This window comes from Malania oleifera, chromosome 11 (assembly GCF_029873635.1).
Source record: "Malania oleifera isolate guangnan ecotype guangnan chromosome 11, ASM2987363v1, whole genome shotgun sequence".
Taxonomy (NCBI): domain Eukaryota; kingdom Viridiplantae; phylum Streptophyta; class Magnoliopsida; order Santalales; family Ximeniaceae; genus Malania; species Malania oleifera.
In genome coordinates, this window is record NC_080427.1 from 45,771,972 (window position 1) to 45,791,224 (window position 19,253).

General features: G+C 36.2%; 2 protein-coding genes across 2 annotated transcripts; both read right to left on the reverse strand.

Annotated features, from left to right (window-relative positions):
- Positions 1–2,783: 2,783 nt before the first annotated feature.
- Positions 2,784–7,814, reverse strand: LOC131167752 (probable inactive shikimate kinase like 1, chloroplastic). Its single transcript, XM_058126630.1, has 10 exons — positions 5,643–7,814; positions 4,713–4,759; positions 4,534–4,588; positions 4,356–4,428; positions 4,182–4,269; positions 3,808–3,890; positions 3,563–3,689; positions 3,333–3,411; positions 3,186–3,250; positions 2,784–3,062 (listed from the first exon to the last, which is right to left on the reverse strand). The coding sequence occupies exons 1-10, from the start codon at positions 6,073–6,075 to the stop codon at positions 2,994–2,996; spliced, it is 1,119 nt and encodes a 372-aa protein (XP_057982613.1). The 5' UTR covers positions 6,076–7,814; the 3' UTR covers positions 2,784–2,993.
- A 786-nt stretch (positions 7,815–8,600) lies between these two features.
- On the reverse strand, positions 8,601–18,469 carry LOC131167751 (uncharacterized protein At2g33490). Its single transcript, XM_058126629.1, has 11 exons — positions 18,081–18,469; positions 16,853–16,925; positions 16,231–16,305; positions 13,796–13,857; positions 13,614–13,682; positions 13,064–13,092; positions 12,781–12,988; positions 12,445–12,684; positions 11,671–11,724; positions 10,356–11,373; positions 8,601–9,009 (listed from the first exon to the last, which is right to left on the reverse strand). The coding sequence occupies exons 1-11, from the start codon at positions 18,192–18,194 to the stop codon at positions 8,999–9,001; spliced, it is 1,953 nt and encodes a 650-aa protein (XP_057982612.1). The 5' UTR covers positions 18,195–18,469; the 3' UTR covers positions 8,601–8,998.
- Positions 18,470–19,253: the final 784 nt, after the last annotated feature.

Here is a 19,253-nt window from a genome sequence, read left to right on the forward strand (position 1 = left end):
GTGAGTTCAACAAGTAAGACACTCATGTCAGCAAGTAACCAATGCAACCAAACTATTTCAGCAATAGTTGAAGTCATGGCACAATACTCGACCTCAGTAGAAGAACGAGAAACTACATATTTCTTCTTTCTTTTCCAAGAAATGAGAGAGTCGCAAAGAAAAATACAGAAGCCAGTCATGGACTTACGGTCTGTAGGATCTCCAGCCCAATCAGTATAAGAATAAGCACGAAATTCTAAAGTAGATGTAAAGGGAGTAATATACTCTGCTACAATGTCCTTCTGACATAACATTAGATACAGAGAACAGTAGCTTAATAGATCGTTGTGGGAGATGAGACAAACTAACTCGTAATATGAACCGCATATATAATATCAAGCCGACTTATGGAAAGATAAATTAAACTGCCAACAATAGTATAGTATATAGTTGGATCCGCTAATGGAATCCCATCAAAAGAGGTATAATGAACATTGAATTCAATAGGAGTTTCTACAATTCGAGTATTAGTAAGACAAACTTTTTGAATAACATCTGTTGTATATTTAGACTGAGGGAGGAGATAACCTTTAGAAGAATAGGCTACCTCAATGCCAAGAAAGTATCTCAGGGGTCCCAAATCTTTCATTTCAAAGTGGTGGTGCAACTCTGATTTCAACTTTACAATCTCATCTATATCATCTCCTGTTAAAATCATATCAACTATATTAAGAAAAAGAATAATACGCCCAACAGATGTAAAACGAGTAAAAAAGGCAAAATCATGATCACTTGAATGGAAGCCAAAAGAACAAAACACTTTAGAGAACTTCTCAAACCAAGCCCTGGGAGCTTGTTTAAGACCTTACAAAACTTTTCTCAGTCTATAGACCTCCCTTAGATGATGAGTGGAAGTGAAAGAGTTAGCCCAAGAGGGGGTGAATTGGGTTATTAAAATTTTAGTTTTTTTTATAAAAATTCTAACTTCTTGTTAATTTATCAAACACACAGCAAAGTTTTTTAAATCAACTCACAAATCAATCACAACACAAGTAAACAAAACTTAAGCAATCCAACAACCAACAAAAACTAAAATAATCGATGAGCAAAATACCAAACCAAGATGTAGTATGCAGCTCTTTGGTAATTTCAGTTTTTGCAAGAACTCAAGATATTTGCTTGTTTGTAGCCCTATGAATATTTGTAAGCCCTGTATTGAATGAAATAGTTTGCACTCTCTTAACTAAGATTTCTTCAAACGATTAAACAACGTATTCCCTTTTGGGTTTCCGCAAAAGTTTAATCAAAACGTATTTTTTTATATTAAGAGTATTCTTTTAATCTTGGTTTTTGTTCTCAGCTACCTGCACTTTGCATACACACAGCACAATAAAGAGTAGGGAAAAAGAGACACCAAGATTTTTACGAGGTTCGGCTTATCCCCAGCGTACGTCCTCACCTTGGGCCAATACCACCCAAGGATTCCACTAGTATTCTGCTTTTCAGGCGGAGCAAACCGTTACAATTCCCTCTTTAAAGGTAGAGATCTCTCTCCAAGTGATACCCCACGCTTGGTCCAACTATCCAACAACCTGGAATCATCAATACACTGCAAGAATACAAGAAATAATCTCTGCGTACAATAACACTCTCACAAAGAGCAAATTAGTACAATTTAAAAGCACTAATATACTTCAATATTCAAATATCAAAGTGAAATAGAATGAAGCTCAAGTAAGAGTTCACCGAGTTCCTTCTCTAGATGAGAATTAGCAATAAGAACTCAGTGTAGAATGATCGGCACTTTTAGAAATCTCAGCAAATCAGTTGTGCAAGGATGAGAGCAAGAGAGAGCAGCAAGACTTTCAACTTATGAATAGATTTTGAATTTCTTGGTGAGTTTAATTTGCTAAAACTATGTATTTATAGGTTTTCAAAAGTAATTTCGTGTTACCCAAGATTACTTGTAATATTTCCTAAGTTTTCATAAATTTGGAGCAACAAAAACCATTATTTGGATTTTAAAACATTTAAAAAAAATTAACCGTTAACAGTGTTTAGTAGACTGAAGTGTCGGGTTCAGTCTTCTGAAGTACCTTAAACACTGAAAAATTTAGTCTGAATACAAGGTTTGACGCCTGAATTGAGGATTCAGTCTTCTGAGGGTGTACTGCCTCTTCTATATTCCTTCAGGAAAAACTTTAGTAGACTGAACTTATTTTTCAGCCTTCTAAAGAAATTCTTCAGTAGATTGAAGTTTAACTTCAGTCGTCTGAAGTAATACTTCAGTCGTCTGAAGTAATACTTCAGTCTTCTGGAATATTAATTCAGTCTTTTGGGCAATCACTTTTTTTATTTTTGATTTTAGTTTTCAAAAATTTTTTGCTCTTCAAATGATTAGGATTTGGAAGGAACTCAAAAAATATTAGAGAAACAAAAGAAAAACATTAAAAAAATTCATATTTTCATGTTTGATTATCAAAGAAAGTAGTAGTAATAATAATAATAATAATAATAATAATATGTCTTAACAAAATTTTAATTTTATATATTATTAATTTTTTTAATTTTATACATTTATTTTTTATATTTTTTTAATTTTAATCATATTAAAATAAGTTTTTATTTTTAATATTATTTAATATAAAAGGAAAATACAATGAAAAATGAGTTTTGTTTTTTTTTTTTTTAATAAGTAAAATTCTTGATTCAAGCATACCCAAAGAAAAATGACAGTGAAGTACAAGCTAGAAAAGTTTAGCAATGAGGCTGGTACTGTAGAGAAGATGTGTGAGAAACAGATATCCAGCAACAAGAAATGAATCTTTTTATCCAAGGATCAGACATCTCACAAAGACAAGTGACATTTTCCCCCATGTTCTCAGATCAAAATTTTTACAAGACACAGATGAACAAAAAGCTCTCATATGGGATTACTGGCAAAGAAGCTGGTATACATGGATGCAGCAAAGATTGGCAAATAAACTCGTGAAACTTGTCGAATATAATGTGGTCTAAAAGGGTCTACCAGCCTCGTCCATCATCGTTTTTACTCTTCTCAGTTTCTCGATCTCCAAGAGGACCTAAAATTTTTACAAAAACGAGAGAAAGAGAGAGAATAAATTCCATTTTAAAACTAGTTGTCCAGTTTAATTCTCAATTCTAGAAACAGGTTTCATTACAAGCTAAACATTTTTTTTATTCACCTCCATAGCCATGTCTTCTGCAGTTACTGCATGGAAGTCGTCGCAGCCTAATTTGCATGCCACTTCTGCTAATAAGAACAAGAAGCTGTAAAATCTTTATGGGTAGAAAATAATTTCAAGTTTTTTAAGCAAAAACACGAGATATACTTAGGAGTGAAACAGTTGCATCTGCAGTAGCATATCCATCTCTCATTTCTTCAAACTGCAGCTCTAGCTGACTCAGTACCTGGATCATTTGTCCAAAGTTCTGATTAATAACAAGAGTTGAAGATCGATAGAAAGAGACAGAAATTCACCATAACAAAAGTGATGAATTATTTCACTGTGAACAAAAAAATGGGCAGCCTAATTAATAACTTTAAAAGGAAAAAAAAGACCTCAGAATGAGATCCTGAAGCAGACAATTGGGATGTGGGAAATTGACTCCTATCATCTACTAACTCCTTGGCCACAAGTTCAAGGGGAACATCTATCCATACCGAAATCCCGTATCTCAGAAGTGCACTGTAAATGTTGAAAACAAGTTTATATAAAACAATGAATTGGTTTAAACTATGATGAATTATTCACACAGAGCATTACAAGCAGCAAAACCACAAACAAGTACAGATATTCTTCATACAGATTAGTTTGATTCTGAACTGCACCATCTCCAGCACAAACCACCAGCCGGCCCATGGACGATAACTGCGTCAATACTTCAGTCTGGAAAAAGCAAATACTAAATGGAAAAGTTAGTCGTTTTATTGTTCAGATTTGCCGGGAAAGCCAATTTGCATAGTTGATGTCCTAAGTTTTCAAGGGCTAGCTATATGGTATTGACACCTGGCAGCCATTAATCACAGCCAATGTTCATTCAGTTCACATAGCTGCATATCAAATGGGATACTCCTAAAAATGAACTGATTTAGAAGTTACAACCTCAGTACCTCAAACAACTAATCTTACATCCAAAAGCAAATATAACACAACACAATGGTCGACCAAAACAGTCACCTCAGAGTCACAGAATCCTTTCTCATCTTCCTCTCTTAAAGACTTGGCAGCAGATTTCCCACCAGCAGCTTCCTCAACCAAACTATCACTGAATAAACAGTGACCAACAAAATAAGTAGAGTGGTCACATAGAGGATCTTCTTTCTCATGTTTTCAGCATCAAAAGAGACTTACGTGTCAAAGTAATAATATCCTAATGCATCTGCTAGAAGTTGTCCCAAATTAGCTTTTGTTGTGTTGTTGATGCCTGCAAGGTAAAACAATCATGAGGCCATAGAAAGGCAGGCACAAACCAGAGTTATCATTACATTCAGTTTCCTAGATGCATCCATCAAAATCTAGTAATGCTTACCCACAAGAAATATAGAACTTGCTTTCAGTCCGGTAGACAATTCCAGTGCCTTCTTCTGTTTTAAAACTGAAAAAAAGTTAAAATGGGCACTTCAAACTAAAGCAATTCACCAAGCTATAATCAATTATCAGTTACGACTCCAAAAGTATCATAAAACACAAGTGGGAACGAAATTTCACCTTCAGAGCAAAGGATTGATCTCCGGCAGCAACCCGAGTCGCTGAGTCTTAGAACATAAAGATGACAAAGTCAAAAAGAGTAAGTTGGATGCATCTACTCAATAATCTTAAATTGTAATAAGTATCAAGATTTTACAACTCCACCACCTCAATCCAATTGGTCACATCCATGAACACCCACCAGCAGCCCATTTAAATCAAGAAAAATAAAGAAGGCAGCCTCAACATACTGATGCTGCATTAGGGAACATAGAATTGAACCATTGAACTCGAGACTATGTAGAGATCGACTCACCACAAGGCACACGCCCAGCTATATCACACAAGGTGACCTCAGAACATTAATGCTCTATTTGAAAGCACAAGGTCCAAGCCTTGAATTTGGAATTGTATAGAATTCACCAGAACTAACACTATGTTGGAAGCATGGATTTCAGGCCCTAGAATTGGATTTTTTGGGTGGATTTGGACAAAATTTAATACCAATTGGCATTAAAATTTGCCCAAATCCACACAAACCCAAATCCAGGGCCTCTCCCAACAAAGGATAAACACATTTTCCACTAGGTTCTGTTCTTGTTCACGCAATTCTATATCCAAGGCTAAAATCCCACAGTCCCAAACCCATCCTAAGGCTTAACAAACAGATGACCAAGCATCAAACACTTGGCGTGCATTCTGTACAAATGACAAAAACCAGAAAAGCCAGCGTCAAGTGTAACAGAAAACTAAGTTCTGGGTTCGGCAATAACACACACTTCAGTGAAAATTCTTGAAAAAAGTTATTGCACTGCCTATCCCGGAACGCAGCCGGTCAATTCACGGCCGGCGTCTCCCATGAATTCGTAGGTAACTAAAAAAAAATGAATAAAACTGAAAAAATTTTCAAAGGGGGATGATGGATTATGGAGCTGGGTATGCTGCAATTACCGTTAACTGGTTCGTTTCCGAGAGAAGATGCAACAGTGAGAGGTTTTAGGAACGAAGGGGAAGGAGGAATGCTGGGAGTTCGAAGGGGTTTGTAAAATCTGCGGCGGCACGCGGCGGAGGACAGTGACAGTGACTGTACGGAGCTGGAGGCCAGCACCTGAGAGTGGAGCGAAGGATTGAGGAATTGGAGGGAAGAGAATGTTGTCGAGCTTAACGTCCCCATGTCCATGGAAATGGTCGCTCTCCTAAACGTGTGAAGCCAATTTGGAGCACAGCGCAACCATATCCAACTTTTGAATCCGAATCCTCTGTTCCATTTGGTGACCCCATGCCTGTTTGCTTTCTTTTTTGACTTCTTTATTTGTTCCCAAATCTTGATTCTTTTATTATTATTATTATTATTATTATTATTATTATTATTGTAGGACTCCATCCATCGATGAGCCACTCTTTAGATCCTCCCGATGTGGCACCAACCTCATGGGTCGGCGGCCTTCTCCCCTGGTTCGTCGGCCAGGTTAATCGGATCCAATCACTAGTTCAAATCAGTCAGTTGGACATTTTGGCCAGTCCCGCTAAGGGACACATGCGGCGGCATCCAACGTGAATAATCACGCTTTCATGTCACCAATGCATCAACCATGACTTGAATCCCAAACTTTCCTTCTTATATGTCAGTTGAAATCCACCAAGCCAATGCCCTGGGGGCCCCAAATCTTGATTCTTGCTCTTGTTTATGGCTGTTATTTTTTTATTTATTTATGAAAAAATAAAGTAATTTTATTTTAGTTTTGTATTTCTAATTAGCACATTTAAAAATCTGTACTCATTAATTCTTTTCATATATTAAAAGTGATTAGTGGGTGCTTTTATTTTTTATTTTTTGACTCCAACAGGCTTGGGGACGTCCTGGTCCATGAATGAGCAAGTATCATATGTCACAATTCAATTTGTCTTTTCAGAACCGACATGATTGGATCAATTTAGGTCTAGAATGAGACCAAAAACTAACTTGATTTAGAGTTAAGTGGCCAACTCAGTGCAACTTAGAATAAAGGAACTAGCCACATAATCAAAGAATTTGATTAAATGTGAAGGCGGGCCTACAATACTAGCACGAAAAGAAAAGTAATTACAACCATGTCACACCTTAGCTTTCGTGAAGTCGGAAAAATAACTAAATTTGAATACTATTTTGATGTGATTTTACACATTCACAATTATTTTCTATTTTGTAAAATGTTTAATCATATTCATTTCAAATAATGTTTCATAAAAAATGTATATGTAAAGCTTTAAAACACGAGGTTTACCCATGTTTGGAAAGGTCTTGACTTTAAATTTGGATAAAATTTAATGCAAAATTGTGTTGAAATTTATTGAAATATATCCAAATCCAAATCTAAGGTCCAAAAACTCATGCTCGCAAATGTAGCATTAGAAATTTGATGAATTCAACTTGCAATTTTATTTGTGGTTAATAAGGATCATCTACAAACCCAATGTATATTTAATCATTCCCTTATTTTTAATTTCATTTCCTTATATTTGGCTAAACATGTAAGTTAGTAGGCATAAGCACGATGAGAAGTTCTATTTGCATTGTCATAACATTTTTATATATGTTTTAATTATTTAATTCATCAGTAATAGGTTGAACTTTGAACGAGCTCAGCGCGCACATTCTAATTCGTACAATTGAACTTTGAACGAACAATCATAGTAGAATCCTCTTGCTTGTGAGCTTGAGTCAAGAACATAGGCAGTATTGGCTGAACCGCAATAACATATCGTATGTCTATTTTTAATTTCCAACACTTTATATTCCTGCACATGTATGTTATGTTCGATATATTATGAATTTTGTGCATGATTTAATTTCTACATATTAATTTTATCTGCGCAATTGATATATGCTTAGAAAGACTTTAGGTTATGTATTACTACCACTGGTTTAGTTGAACCAAGGAGATAATTTTTTAAATACTCAATTCACCCCCTTCTTAAAATACACTAATTCTAACAAATGAGCTCGACATGCACATTTCTAATTCATACAATTGAAAGTGTCACACTTTCGCGAGTGGGGTTTTTTTTTTTTCTTTTTGGTTCTTTTCTTTTTTAAAAAAGATTGTGCTCATAAAAGCTAAATGCAGTACAACATAATTGACATTTTTTGTCCCTCATATTTACCAAGATACAAAGAAAATGCCATCACTCTTTTTTAATGCTATGGTGTCTATAACCTTTGAAGCACTTAATTAATCAATTGGGAAAATGAACTTACCTCTTGCTAAGTTGGATCTCAACCGGAAAATTACACACCTAAATTTTAAGATTTAATTTACCAAGTTAGTAATTGTTGGAAGACCATATTGCCATTTATTTTATGAATACTCGGACCAGTCCACAATGTAGAGAGAAGAGTGTAACAACACAATAGGACACGAAGAGGGGATTGAAATTTTCATTAAGCATAAAATTCATGTCTTTCATTATATAATGATTAGAGACCTGAGCTACTAGACATAGGATTAGTGACTTAGCATATAAATAGAAGAGTGACTACATAGTTTTATATTTTTTTTCAAGGCAAGTGATTTCAATTGTTGGGAAATGACTAAACATTGTTGCGAATAAAATCACGTCACCCAACACACATGAGAATAAATTTCGAGACTTTAATTTGTATGTAAATTTTTTTGAAAAAAAAAGTCATATAATCTACATCCAAACAAATCTTTCATGCTACTAAATGCAGATTACCACTTTTATATTTTTGATATATTTTTTATTAAAATATAAGAATACGGTTGACAATTAATATTGGATACTAATTAGCATGATTGCTTTTTGTACATCGAACTTTCTACCGAACACTCGAAACAGGTGCCTAAACGCATGTTTGAAATAACATCCAAATGCCTAAAAAATGAATGTGTTATAATTTGACAGAGATGCTCGAAATGGGTACTTCAGAGAGCTGATACAAACTAGCAAAATTGTAATGTTACATTCTTTTACCCTTTATGATAAATATGCAAAAATGAGAAGGGATCAATTATTCAAGCCATTTGCCAGAGTCTATAAAATGAAAAATCCTCACTTGATTTTTGATTCCTCAGACAACAAAATTTCTCATTCGAGGATGTACACAATTGTGTTGAGACTTGAGCTCTCATCCTAATCAGTACCAAACAATGAACAAAGATTGAGATGAGAAACCAAACTAATACATAGTATATACAGACCTGTGCCTACCATAATACCACAAAGATGATGATGATGATCAGAAACAGTTCCTGCCCAACAGACCCAAAACAAAGAATCGTATCTTCACCGAATGCTCATGCAAGTCAGCTTCCACCTGCACGAGCAAAAGACTTTCGGACTGAACCACAACCAAATGATAATTGAGCAAGTAGAAGAAAACAAGTTCAATGGGTGCTATCAAAGTACTAGCTTCAGTAGTTCTAATACATACTTTTTTTTTCTTCCATTTGAATCCAGTAGTTTGTGAACAAAAAGGAAAGAAAAAGAAAGTAAGAAAGAAATCATTTTCTATTGTGTTTTATCTTCATTTCAATATTATTAAGAATGGGAAGTTATTCAACTATGACTCAAAATTGAGAGAAAAATTGAATAATTTCGTCATTTTTTCTCCCCCTTCCATATTTTCCAAGTTCGAAACACAGGCCTAATGCTAAAATGTTTTCTCAGGAAAGCAAAGACCTTTTCCATTGACTCTTACCACCCCAGGCACCAAAAGTGTTTGGGAATCAAGGAAAGCAAATTAAAGCATAATAGAAGAGGATGGGACACATATCGCAAGAAAACATTATTCATCTCTCATCCACTGCATAAAATCACAGGATAGCTAATAATGCAGGTATTTGCAAGTTTCAGGCACACCCGAATGAAAATTAACACTGGCAAACGAATATTAACCAACCAAATACAGTTTTCCTAGCAGTCAAAAGAACTTATGTGAAGGTCCAAATAAAATGTTGTGAGGGTTAAGAGAGCTCCAAAGATGTGATCACCTAATTTCGTAAGTTGATATGTACCAAACTTTTCTGAGTCAAACATGTTTCTGAGTACAGCTGGTAAATTCTAAGTTCCATCGATATTCCTCTTCAAATGTTTTTTAATAAGAAAATGTGTACCTAACTTTTCTGAGTCAAACATGCTTCTGAATACAGCTGGTAAATTCTAAGTTCCATCAATATTCCTCTTCAAATGTTTTTTAATAAGAAAATGTTAATGACAACCAACAGCCTATAATATATGTTTTAGACAAAAATACATACATATATAATATATGCATATATATACATCACAACTTATGATGCCCTCTGTCAAAAAATTGGTGCTTTATAGTCACATCTTCTTACCAAAAAACTTCTAACATTATCCAATATTGAATGATTTCAAAATTAGCAACATTACTAATAATTATAGAATTGCTAGTTAGCAACAACGGTTAACAGCATAAACTCAAAGCATTTGGATTTCCCAAGCAAAAAGGGGGAAAAAGGGCAAAGTCAACAAAATCATTTCCTAGGCATGTGTTTTTTTGAAAAAATCAAATGACTGCCAGGAACTATAATGGCTAAATGAAGTCCACAAAAATTATGAGCACAAAAGCAAGGTTGTAAAGGAAACAGGCCTAGATGTCACATTTAAAAAGTGTAAAAGCAGTGTCTCAATTACCTCTTCTTTGACCAGACTGTGATGCAAGTTCAAAGACAGTTGATTCTGGTTTCATGTTTGTAAGGGATAAAGGTGTCAGTGGAGGTGAAGCAGCTTCCTCAGACTTGCGAGGAATTTGCGCTACTTGAAATGCTGCTGCTCTCTGACTCCTTGATGGTATGGAAAAACTTCGAGGGACAGCCAACGGTGGAGTGGGAAGTGGAGAAGCTGCATTTGACACCACTGGAGAGACTTTATTTGTCATAGAAAGCTCTGGACTCCTGTAGGCTAAGGGGGCAGAGTGACCAACCAAGCTGGGAGATCTTGCTGCCTTGGTGGCTGATATGCCAGGTGGCCTGGGAAGCTCATGAAGCTCACTTATTTTGGGTGAAGACACCAGAGGAGGGGAAGCTGATGGAGAAACTCTCGGAGATGAAGAAGGGTGAACTGGAACACGCGAAAGCAATCCAGAAACAAGTTGGGGAAGCTCTGAAGAGGCAATGGGGCCACTAGCAGATAAAACAGGCTTTGTCAATGATGGCTTACTTGATAATGGACCTGAAAATGCTTGTCTTTTGATCTTTTTAGAACCAGATGCATTTTGCCCATCAAGCTGCTGAAGTGGATGACCCTCCGTTAAAGGAGGGGGTAGTTGGAATGGGGAGTTATTGCTGTTGCTCTCTTTTAGTACTGACTGTCCTTTTAAGAAAATATGGCCCGAGAGGTCATCATCTCCAGAATCTTTTTCATGCCTTTTCAGTTCTAATGGGGTGGAGTGCCACAAATTGTGCGTGTGTCCACCGTAGCCTGTTGGCCTTGTACGTGGAGCTGAATAGCTTGACCTTGCAGGAATTGAGCTCTTTGCATCAGCTGGAGTGGGCAGCACGTATGTGTGAAACTTCCTAGCTGGTGATGGCTGCATTTGTCTTGTCCTTTCTGTGGTATCAATCTTTTCCGCAAATATTGGGGCTGAATGGCTGCCAGTTTTATAGTCCCGACCAAATGCATAGTAATCACCATGGGTTTTGTCTAGATGTACCTGTCAACAGAGAGATTTGAGATATAAAATTTACATAATGAATAGCAGTTGGGCTTTGTGATGCAAAAGAATGAAACCTTCTGGCAACTGGATTAACACAATCAAGATGATGATGGAACCAAAACTACACAGATTTTATAAAGTTGATCCCAAAGTACTATCAGTGTTACCGAAGGATTAAAAATACTTGGCGCATTTAATAATTATGTAGTTTTTTTTGTCACCTGGGTACTGTCACATAAATGGATTCCTTTTCCTCAAGTAAAACAATTTCAAACCTACTCTGCATGATCATACCTCTGCATCTTCCACTGTGGAAGCTTGACGAAATGATACATCCGACTGCTCCAACTGCAAATGAAACAACATATCATAGGCACAGACATTGTGTGACAAGAAGTTAAAAGCTATTACATTACAAGTCCATATCAAAAATTTAATTTATCTTTATGGTTATGGATATGCCAAAGTTTGTATTCAAGATGTAAGAAGGAAAACAACTTCGACAGGTTTGGGTCAAGGACACATAAGATACCCTTGACTGCGTGACAATTCCTGATTCAACTAACAGCTCATCTAAAATCCGCCAGTGTGGGCTCAGTGGTGAGCGCGGACTAAGGCTGAAAGAGATCCTGAGTTCGATTCCCCTCTGAGTTTCCTTGGCTTGCCTCAGGGGCTGGCTTCTTTGGGTGCGGTTCCCTCCTGGGTTTTGGAAAGGAGGTAATGGCCCAAAGGGCCCTGGCCACCCCAGGTTTCCCAGGGTATATAAATTAAAGAAAATAATAAAAATAATAATAAAACAAAAACAAAAGGCAAAACTTATTCTAAACCAGCCACTGCTGAATTAGAGGTTCAAGTTGCAGTTTACCCACATGGGTAAATGGGTGAAGCTTGTATTCTTATTGATTTATTTAGAGATAAGATGGGAATAAGAAGGTTAGGAGTCCAACCCATCATTAAGTACATAAAAAAAAATGGTGAAAAATACAGTACTAGAGAGCTTTGGCATGCCATGCAATAACAATAGACCAGGTTTCTCAAGAAACGAAGCTCCAATGAAGGTAGTCTCACCTCCATTGAATTCCTCGATGTGGAAACAACATCAAACCCCTGTTTATTTTGTCTGTAATCAAAACTTAATTCCCCATCTTCATTAGTGTCATAGTCATTTTCATCATCATATTCCCCCCCTTCACCATCATCATCTTCAAGCCCACTGAACTGGTATTCAATATGCTGCTGTTCTGTAACAATTCTTACAAGTGGTTCAGCTGCCTCGAGGGATTGAAGTCCCTTCCGAAAGAAATTTAACTGCTTTCAAAGCAAAATATAAGAAAAGGAATCAAGATTCAACTTGCAAGGAAGACCTGAGATTTGAAGCTTATGGGAATTTTAAGAAAGGAAAACCTGGGCTGCATGATGACGAGCTGCCTGAGTTAAAAGACTTCGAGACTGCCCTTGCTTAAGAGATTTTAGCCGAAACACAAATAGAGTTGCCTCATCATCATATTCCTCATGAGCTGCTTGCAATTGCTGTAAAGTAACACTTTCCCCCTTTCCACTTTTTAATTTTCCTTTATCTCTCTGTTGTGCCGTCATGTGTTCATAAACAATCCTGAAAATATGTTTTCAATAAAAAACAATTTCACTTCAAGCAGGGCAAATCTCAATCAAATGAAAAGTTATGGACCTCTTTTCATCACATTGCCGCTTCATCTCCTGCACCAGCAAACAAGAGATCCATTGAGCATAATTTGCACTGGAAAGCTACCATAACAATTTAACAGCATGTGGAGGTGTCTACCAAAGACCAAGGGACACATCCCCACATGAAGGGACACAAAAAACATGGGTTCTCAAATTCAATTTGCATATGCATCTGCAAAAAGAAAATTTTAAAATACCTCAAGTTCACAAAATTTCCATTTTTATGTCGTACACAAATCCATGTTTTTGATTGATGAGAATCCCACACTCGTCTGACTTAACAGAAATCCCATTCATAAGTCCAATCAGAAAAAGTTTTTTATTAAGTCAGAGATGGTTTTGATAATCTAAGAATCTGATTAAGGAGTTGGCAGTTGGCACTGAATTATCATTCCAATCTTAGGAGACTGGCTCTGAGAATGGAATGAACAAGAATATACACAACCGAAAGCCACCAGCATCATCAGCAAAAAATGGTGTTCAGCAAAGACTTCTCATGTAACATAGAGACATAAGAATCAGTAAGGACAAACCTCCACGGTCCGAAGTTCATTGAGAAGAGACTCAGACGGAGTTGTGATTGTCATGAATATATGTGAGCGCTGAAACACCAAACCAACTAATTAATTCATTGAAGTCAAGGCAGTAAATTAAGGTAAACTAAGACAATATCAATGAGTACGTCACAGTTTGCAACATTCCAATATGCACTTACATAGCTATCAACAAGTTTCTGGAGTTCAAACTGCACTTGTCCCAGCTTCAACAAAACTCTGCCTGGATATAAAATGCAGAGCATAGTTGTCAAATCAGGATTTGAATTGTGAGCTGAAATTCCAATTTTGAGAATCGAGAATCGAATCCTAAGACTCAGTACAAATTTCCAAGATTCAGTTCTAAATGAGATGCATATATTGATATATTGATATATTAAACCTAAAAAAATTATGATAATTTAACAAACTACTAAAAAAATCAGCTTTTGAATCTTAACTGAAACATAAGTACCACCTTAGCCAATGATTGTTCCGCCCATTCTTAATGGCAGAACACCATACTTCACCAAGAGAAATGAATGGTTTTGTGAAAGCAACAAAAGATCAAAAGTTCTATTTTCTCCTGTTTGCAGCCCAAAACTGACGTAAATAAGGTATGGAAGGTAATTGTGTAATAACAAAAGCAATAAAAAATTAAAAAAAAAAAACTGTTTTTGAGGTTTTAAACTAGTCAGTTTTGTCAAGATACGAAAGGTCCAGAATTGTGTGAATTGATAGATTCAGATTGATTCATTAGATTCACAAGGTGAATCAATAGATTCGGCAATGTTTCAGTTGTTTTTAGATTCAGTGGTAAGCTTTGAATTGATTTAGTGCGAAATTGATATGAATCATATGAATTGAATAGGAAATTGTAAGATTCTAACAATGATGCAGAGAACTTACAACACAATTAATATCCGAAGCCATCTCAAATAAACTGAATATTTGCACACTTGCAGTACAAACAAAATACTCAGTTATAAACAGTGACAAAGGTACAGATCATCCCCTACCCCAATCCCAAATGAAGCTGATTCAGACTAAAAGCTCCAACTATTCACTTGAACAATGGTAGGTCCCCGAAGCATTACAAATTTTACTTGAAAAATATCTGTTAACAATTTTTGCCCAACGGTTCTTTGAGGCTACAGCGTAAAAATTTAAAATTCTTATCACTATAACTCCATTAATGAAAATAATTTTAGCACATTCCACAATACACAAACCCAATCTATCAGTGCATTCCCTTCATATAAACATAACAACACTACCACCAAGCCTTAAATAGGCTATATGAATCCTTTTCCGCCAACTTACACCATCATGGGCAATTTCTCCCAACAACTTAAAAGCTATTAAATCCTCACTCACAATCTCATTCCAAACTATTTTAGGTCTACCCCTATCCCTTCTATTGTCACTAATAGTAACTAGCTCACTCCTCCTAACGGTGCACTATAGCCTTTTCATATAAACATATTGTCATTTTTATTTTTTCTAAATCTAACTTAAAATTCACAAATCCAAAAATGCATAAGCCTCAACTAAATGGGCACAAAAGGCATGCATGCCTTCTTTGTATAATGTGTAGGCCTCTTTGAAATATGGTATTTCAGACTATGTCTTGTGGCATTTTGGGCATGTCCTTCTTAAGGTGAGCCTTAGTTTAGCCTTTTAATGCCATATATGAGGGGAAAGCCTGTATGAAATACCAACCCCCAGCCTTCCCCAGTCCCCCCATCCCGGGACCACCACCCCCCCACCCAAGCGCGCGCGCACGCAATGCTGATCCTGCCTCAAACCATAAAAATAAAAATAAAATAAACAAATAAATAAAAGGTCAAGATTTTGTTAATTTGAGGATTAAAAAAAAAAAGCAAAATATTGTTAATTTGAGGATTTATATATAATAGTAACACAAGCGAGGGTAACTTAAGGCCATTTCTTCCTCAAAGAAAATAAATGGTGCAGAAAATGAAACCGAAAGTTGAAAGCAAAGAGGAAATAACGCACTAATAATGCTCATCAACATCTCAGTGAATCAATTATGAAAGATGAAATGAATGATGATGGGCAGAAGGAAAGGGACAAAAAAGGAAAGCGGGAAAGGGAGAAGGTGGGACAAAGGATCACAAAATCTTTAAAATGGTACAGCAGTCAAACCTGCTAAGCTACAATGCTGCCACTGCCAACCACAAGTCATTCAAAGTTTCAAACAAACAAAAGGAGTCTCAAATTTGAAATAATCAGCAACTGAAATCAAGTCAAATGCATGAATATTGTTTAACATGGAACAAATCCAGTCTGCAGTTGGTTTTCTTAGAGAAGATCTAGTTAGTCTACTGTTACCAACTTTTAGTCAGCACTTGTTTTCCTAAAATGAATAAATAAATGGTGAAGAAAAAATAAAATTCTGTTAAAATTTAGCCTATTTACACAATTATTCATATGCATCAGAAAAACATTAAGAACTGTTGGCAATCAGCAAACAAAGTTTCCAATTACTAATTAATACAATGCATTACAATCTTAGAGTACATCCGAGCCACTAAAATTTTCCTTAACGGATAATCTGAGCAACTTTCAAGTAAATATTTATTGATTCACTTACCAGTTTCCTCGTCATCATTTAATGCAGTTTTCTCATGTAGACAAGCACCCATTTCCCGCAATGACTCTGAAAATTCTGGAAGTGAAGAAGATGTTATGTGGGAGATTTGTTCAAGATGATATTGAATAACAACATTATAATTATTTGACAGTGTGTTGGTAAAGCATTTCATTCACTATGTTCTAGTATAAACAATGAATCAAACATTGAGGACTCAAAACTAATACTAATATAGGAAATTTGTTAAAGTTTGTTTTAGCCCTTTTTATTAACGTGCTATGTTCTGATAATATTTGAGCTTAAAATTTAACTAGTATCACTACTCATAACTTAACTAAGAGAGATTCCGCAAGGGGATTTAACTAGAAAAGATTCTGCATGGGGGAATAAACATATAAGTCGGGCATGGATATAAATTCAGGCATCAAACTTTCTTCAATTACTTATAATATCATAAAAACATAGCTATAAAGCTTAACCAACCATCGCATAGCAGCAGAGGCCCTATGTTCTATTAATTTTGAACAAACACAACATGAGAGCAATAGAATGCCATATGAACCTAAAACTACTTTCCAAATTAAATTATATTTTTCTATGCAAGATTATGTCAAATACATACCATATGCACTGTTGGCTGTTGCAGCAGCTGCAGAAAGTAAGCTATCATAGCAGTTTCTCATGTCGTGCATGTCCTGAAAAAGAAAAACAAGGGAAGGGAAATTAAAAAAGGATATTTTATGATCACATTCTTGGAAATCTACACTTTAATACAATATATAAATTTTGAACAATGCACAAATGCTTCAATCATTTTCCCTACCAAATAATCACACTAATTATCTCAAAAATTACCATGTAGTGCATATAGAAAGATATACTTCCACAACCATAAAAATATGCCTTCTATTTTTTATTTTGTTTCCTAATAGGTATAAAGTGTCGAATTCTTCTACTTGCGGGGCTGAGTCTAAATTATCTTTCCAGGATCGCTGTTTGCAATATTATATGATTTTACAACCACAAACACGTTTTCAGCACTTCACGCAATAGGAATAAAAAATCCCCCAAGAAAAAATGTTCCGTGCTTAATTCATTACAAATCTAACTGGTCATCAATGTAATCCCTGTGAGACCTCTCATCAGACAGAGAAAGACTATTTAGAGAATCAAGGCCAAATACAGATGCCATTTGCACACTAGAGGAAACCAGTCTCTAACCACAACTTGCACTAGGGCAAGAAAACACAATGTAGTGATATTTATAGCAGCAAAGAAACTTTCATATAAAGCCATTGAAGCATCAATCTTTATTATCATTGGTAGAGACCACCTTATTTTTAAGAACAACCTTCCTCTCCAAAAACATTCCTCTCCAAATGCTTGCTAGGTTTCTATATTTCCATAAGCTTAAAGTGTCCAAAAACCTATGCATAAGCTGATAATGAGCAGCAAATGGTGCGCCTACAATGTAAGCACTTGGCGGAAGACACTACCCAAAAACAAAAACCCATACCAGCGTAGTCTCAAGTAACAAGTTGAAATTTTATGACTTAAAAACAAGAGGAAAGTCGAATTAAAAAGCGAGAGAGAGAGAGAGAGAGAGAGAGAGGTAGCTTCATGGAGGATCTCCAAGCTCGCCTGATCAACAACCATAATTTCAAATTCATTTCATCAAACAGGCCCTCAGAACTAAGACTTAAAAATCAAGCAATGTTCATTCGAACCTATTTCAAAGCCCAATCATGCATCCAACTCTCAAAGTAAAAGATTCGAACCAATCGAAACGAAGCAAACACACAGCAAAGATCAATTATACCAACACCCAAACAGACACATGCACAAAGTACCCGCGCAGCCTGAGCGAGCTCATCCAAGTGCGCCGAAGCTTGGTACTCTCTCTTCTCCTTCCCATCGCTCTTATGAAGCGCAAATTTCCGCAGCCTCCCCAACGATGACTTCATATCCGCAAAACCCTAGCAGAATGCGAGCAGTAGATGCGGAGATTACGAGCAAACTAGAGATTGAATCCGAGTTACTCTCCTCCTTCAAAATCAAAACCAGTAAAATCAAATCTACGAAGAAATCACGAACACAAATCGATCAGCTGAACTCCATTGAAGAAGCTCGGTTGTTAGGTCAAAACACTCGGAACAAATCAAAGACCAGAAGAGAGAGAGAGAAAGGAAGGGGAGAGACACGAAACCGGAAGAGTGCGGAATGAGGAAATAAACAGAATAAGGAAAAAATTCTAACGTTATTCGCCGACTAGGGAAAGCACCCCCTGGCTGAGCGACACGTGTCCTTTAAGGTCAATTTGTTGATTTTGAACAGATGCTCTGCGCGTACGGCCTTGATCGGACGGTGCCAGATGATGAAAGATGGCGCCCAGATGGCGCGAGTTCAAATGCGAGTGGGCCGCGTCGCGTGGGACTTCGAGGTGAAAACTGGTTCGTTGGGTAGTCGGAGACGCAGAATTGCTCCGCTTCGTGTGCTTCGAAAAGAGGATCCGGCACGCACTCGAGTAGGGAGGAACGAGCACTCGCTGCGACCCGATTTGAGACCTGTGGCCGCTAATTGCTAGGGGCTAAGTGCCAAGCTGGGTTCATTAAAGCCCGAAAGTGCGAGAGAGGTCATATAAACTGATGACTCGGACGGTAAAGAGGACGTGGCATCACCGTTAAAAACGAAGTGGGCCAATTGCCAACGTGGACATTTGTGATTGGCTTACAACTATGACGTGGCAGCACATGAAAGTTTTCTTTTTTCTTTTTCTTAGTGAACAATTTACCATCTAAAATTTGTTATTTACTTATAACGACTCTTAATCTTTTTACTGATTTAAAAATTTTAGATTTGACTGTATATTCGAATAAATTTAGATAAATTATAATATTAAATTTGTTCCAAATCGGTATATATTTACATTCAAGACGTTAAATTTATGTTCTCAACATCTTAAAACACTATTTGAAAATATAAATTTAAGTGTTTTGATTTAAATGTATGTGAGTTTGGAAGAA

Bases quoted from the DNA above. Each gene is read 5' to 3' on its own strand.
- LOC131167751 (XM_058126629.1), bottom strand. From the start codon at position 18,194: ATGAAGTCATCGTTGGGGAGGCTGCGGAAATTTGCGCTTCATAAGAGC. The intron at 12,989-13,063 runs GTCCATAACTTT...ACATATTTTCAG, and splicing joins CGGCAATGTGATGAAAAGAG to GATTGTTTATGAACACATGA. The intron at 11,374-11,670 runs GTATGATCATGC...CTCTGTTGACAG, and splicing joins CCACAGTGGAAGATGCAGAG to GTACATCTAGACAAAACCCA.
- LOC131167752 (XM_058126630.1), bottom strand. From the start codon at position 6,075: ATGGAGTCCTACAATAATAATAATAATAATAATAATAATAATAATAAT. The intron at 4,270-4,355 runs GTAAGTCTCTTT...CTGTTTATTCAG, and splicing joins GGATATTATTACTTTGACAC to TGATAGTTTGGTTGAGGAAG. The intron at 3,251-3,332 runs GTATATCTCGTG...TCTTATTAGCAG, and splicing joins TGCAACTGTTTCACTCCTAA to AAGTGGCATGCAAATTAGGC.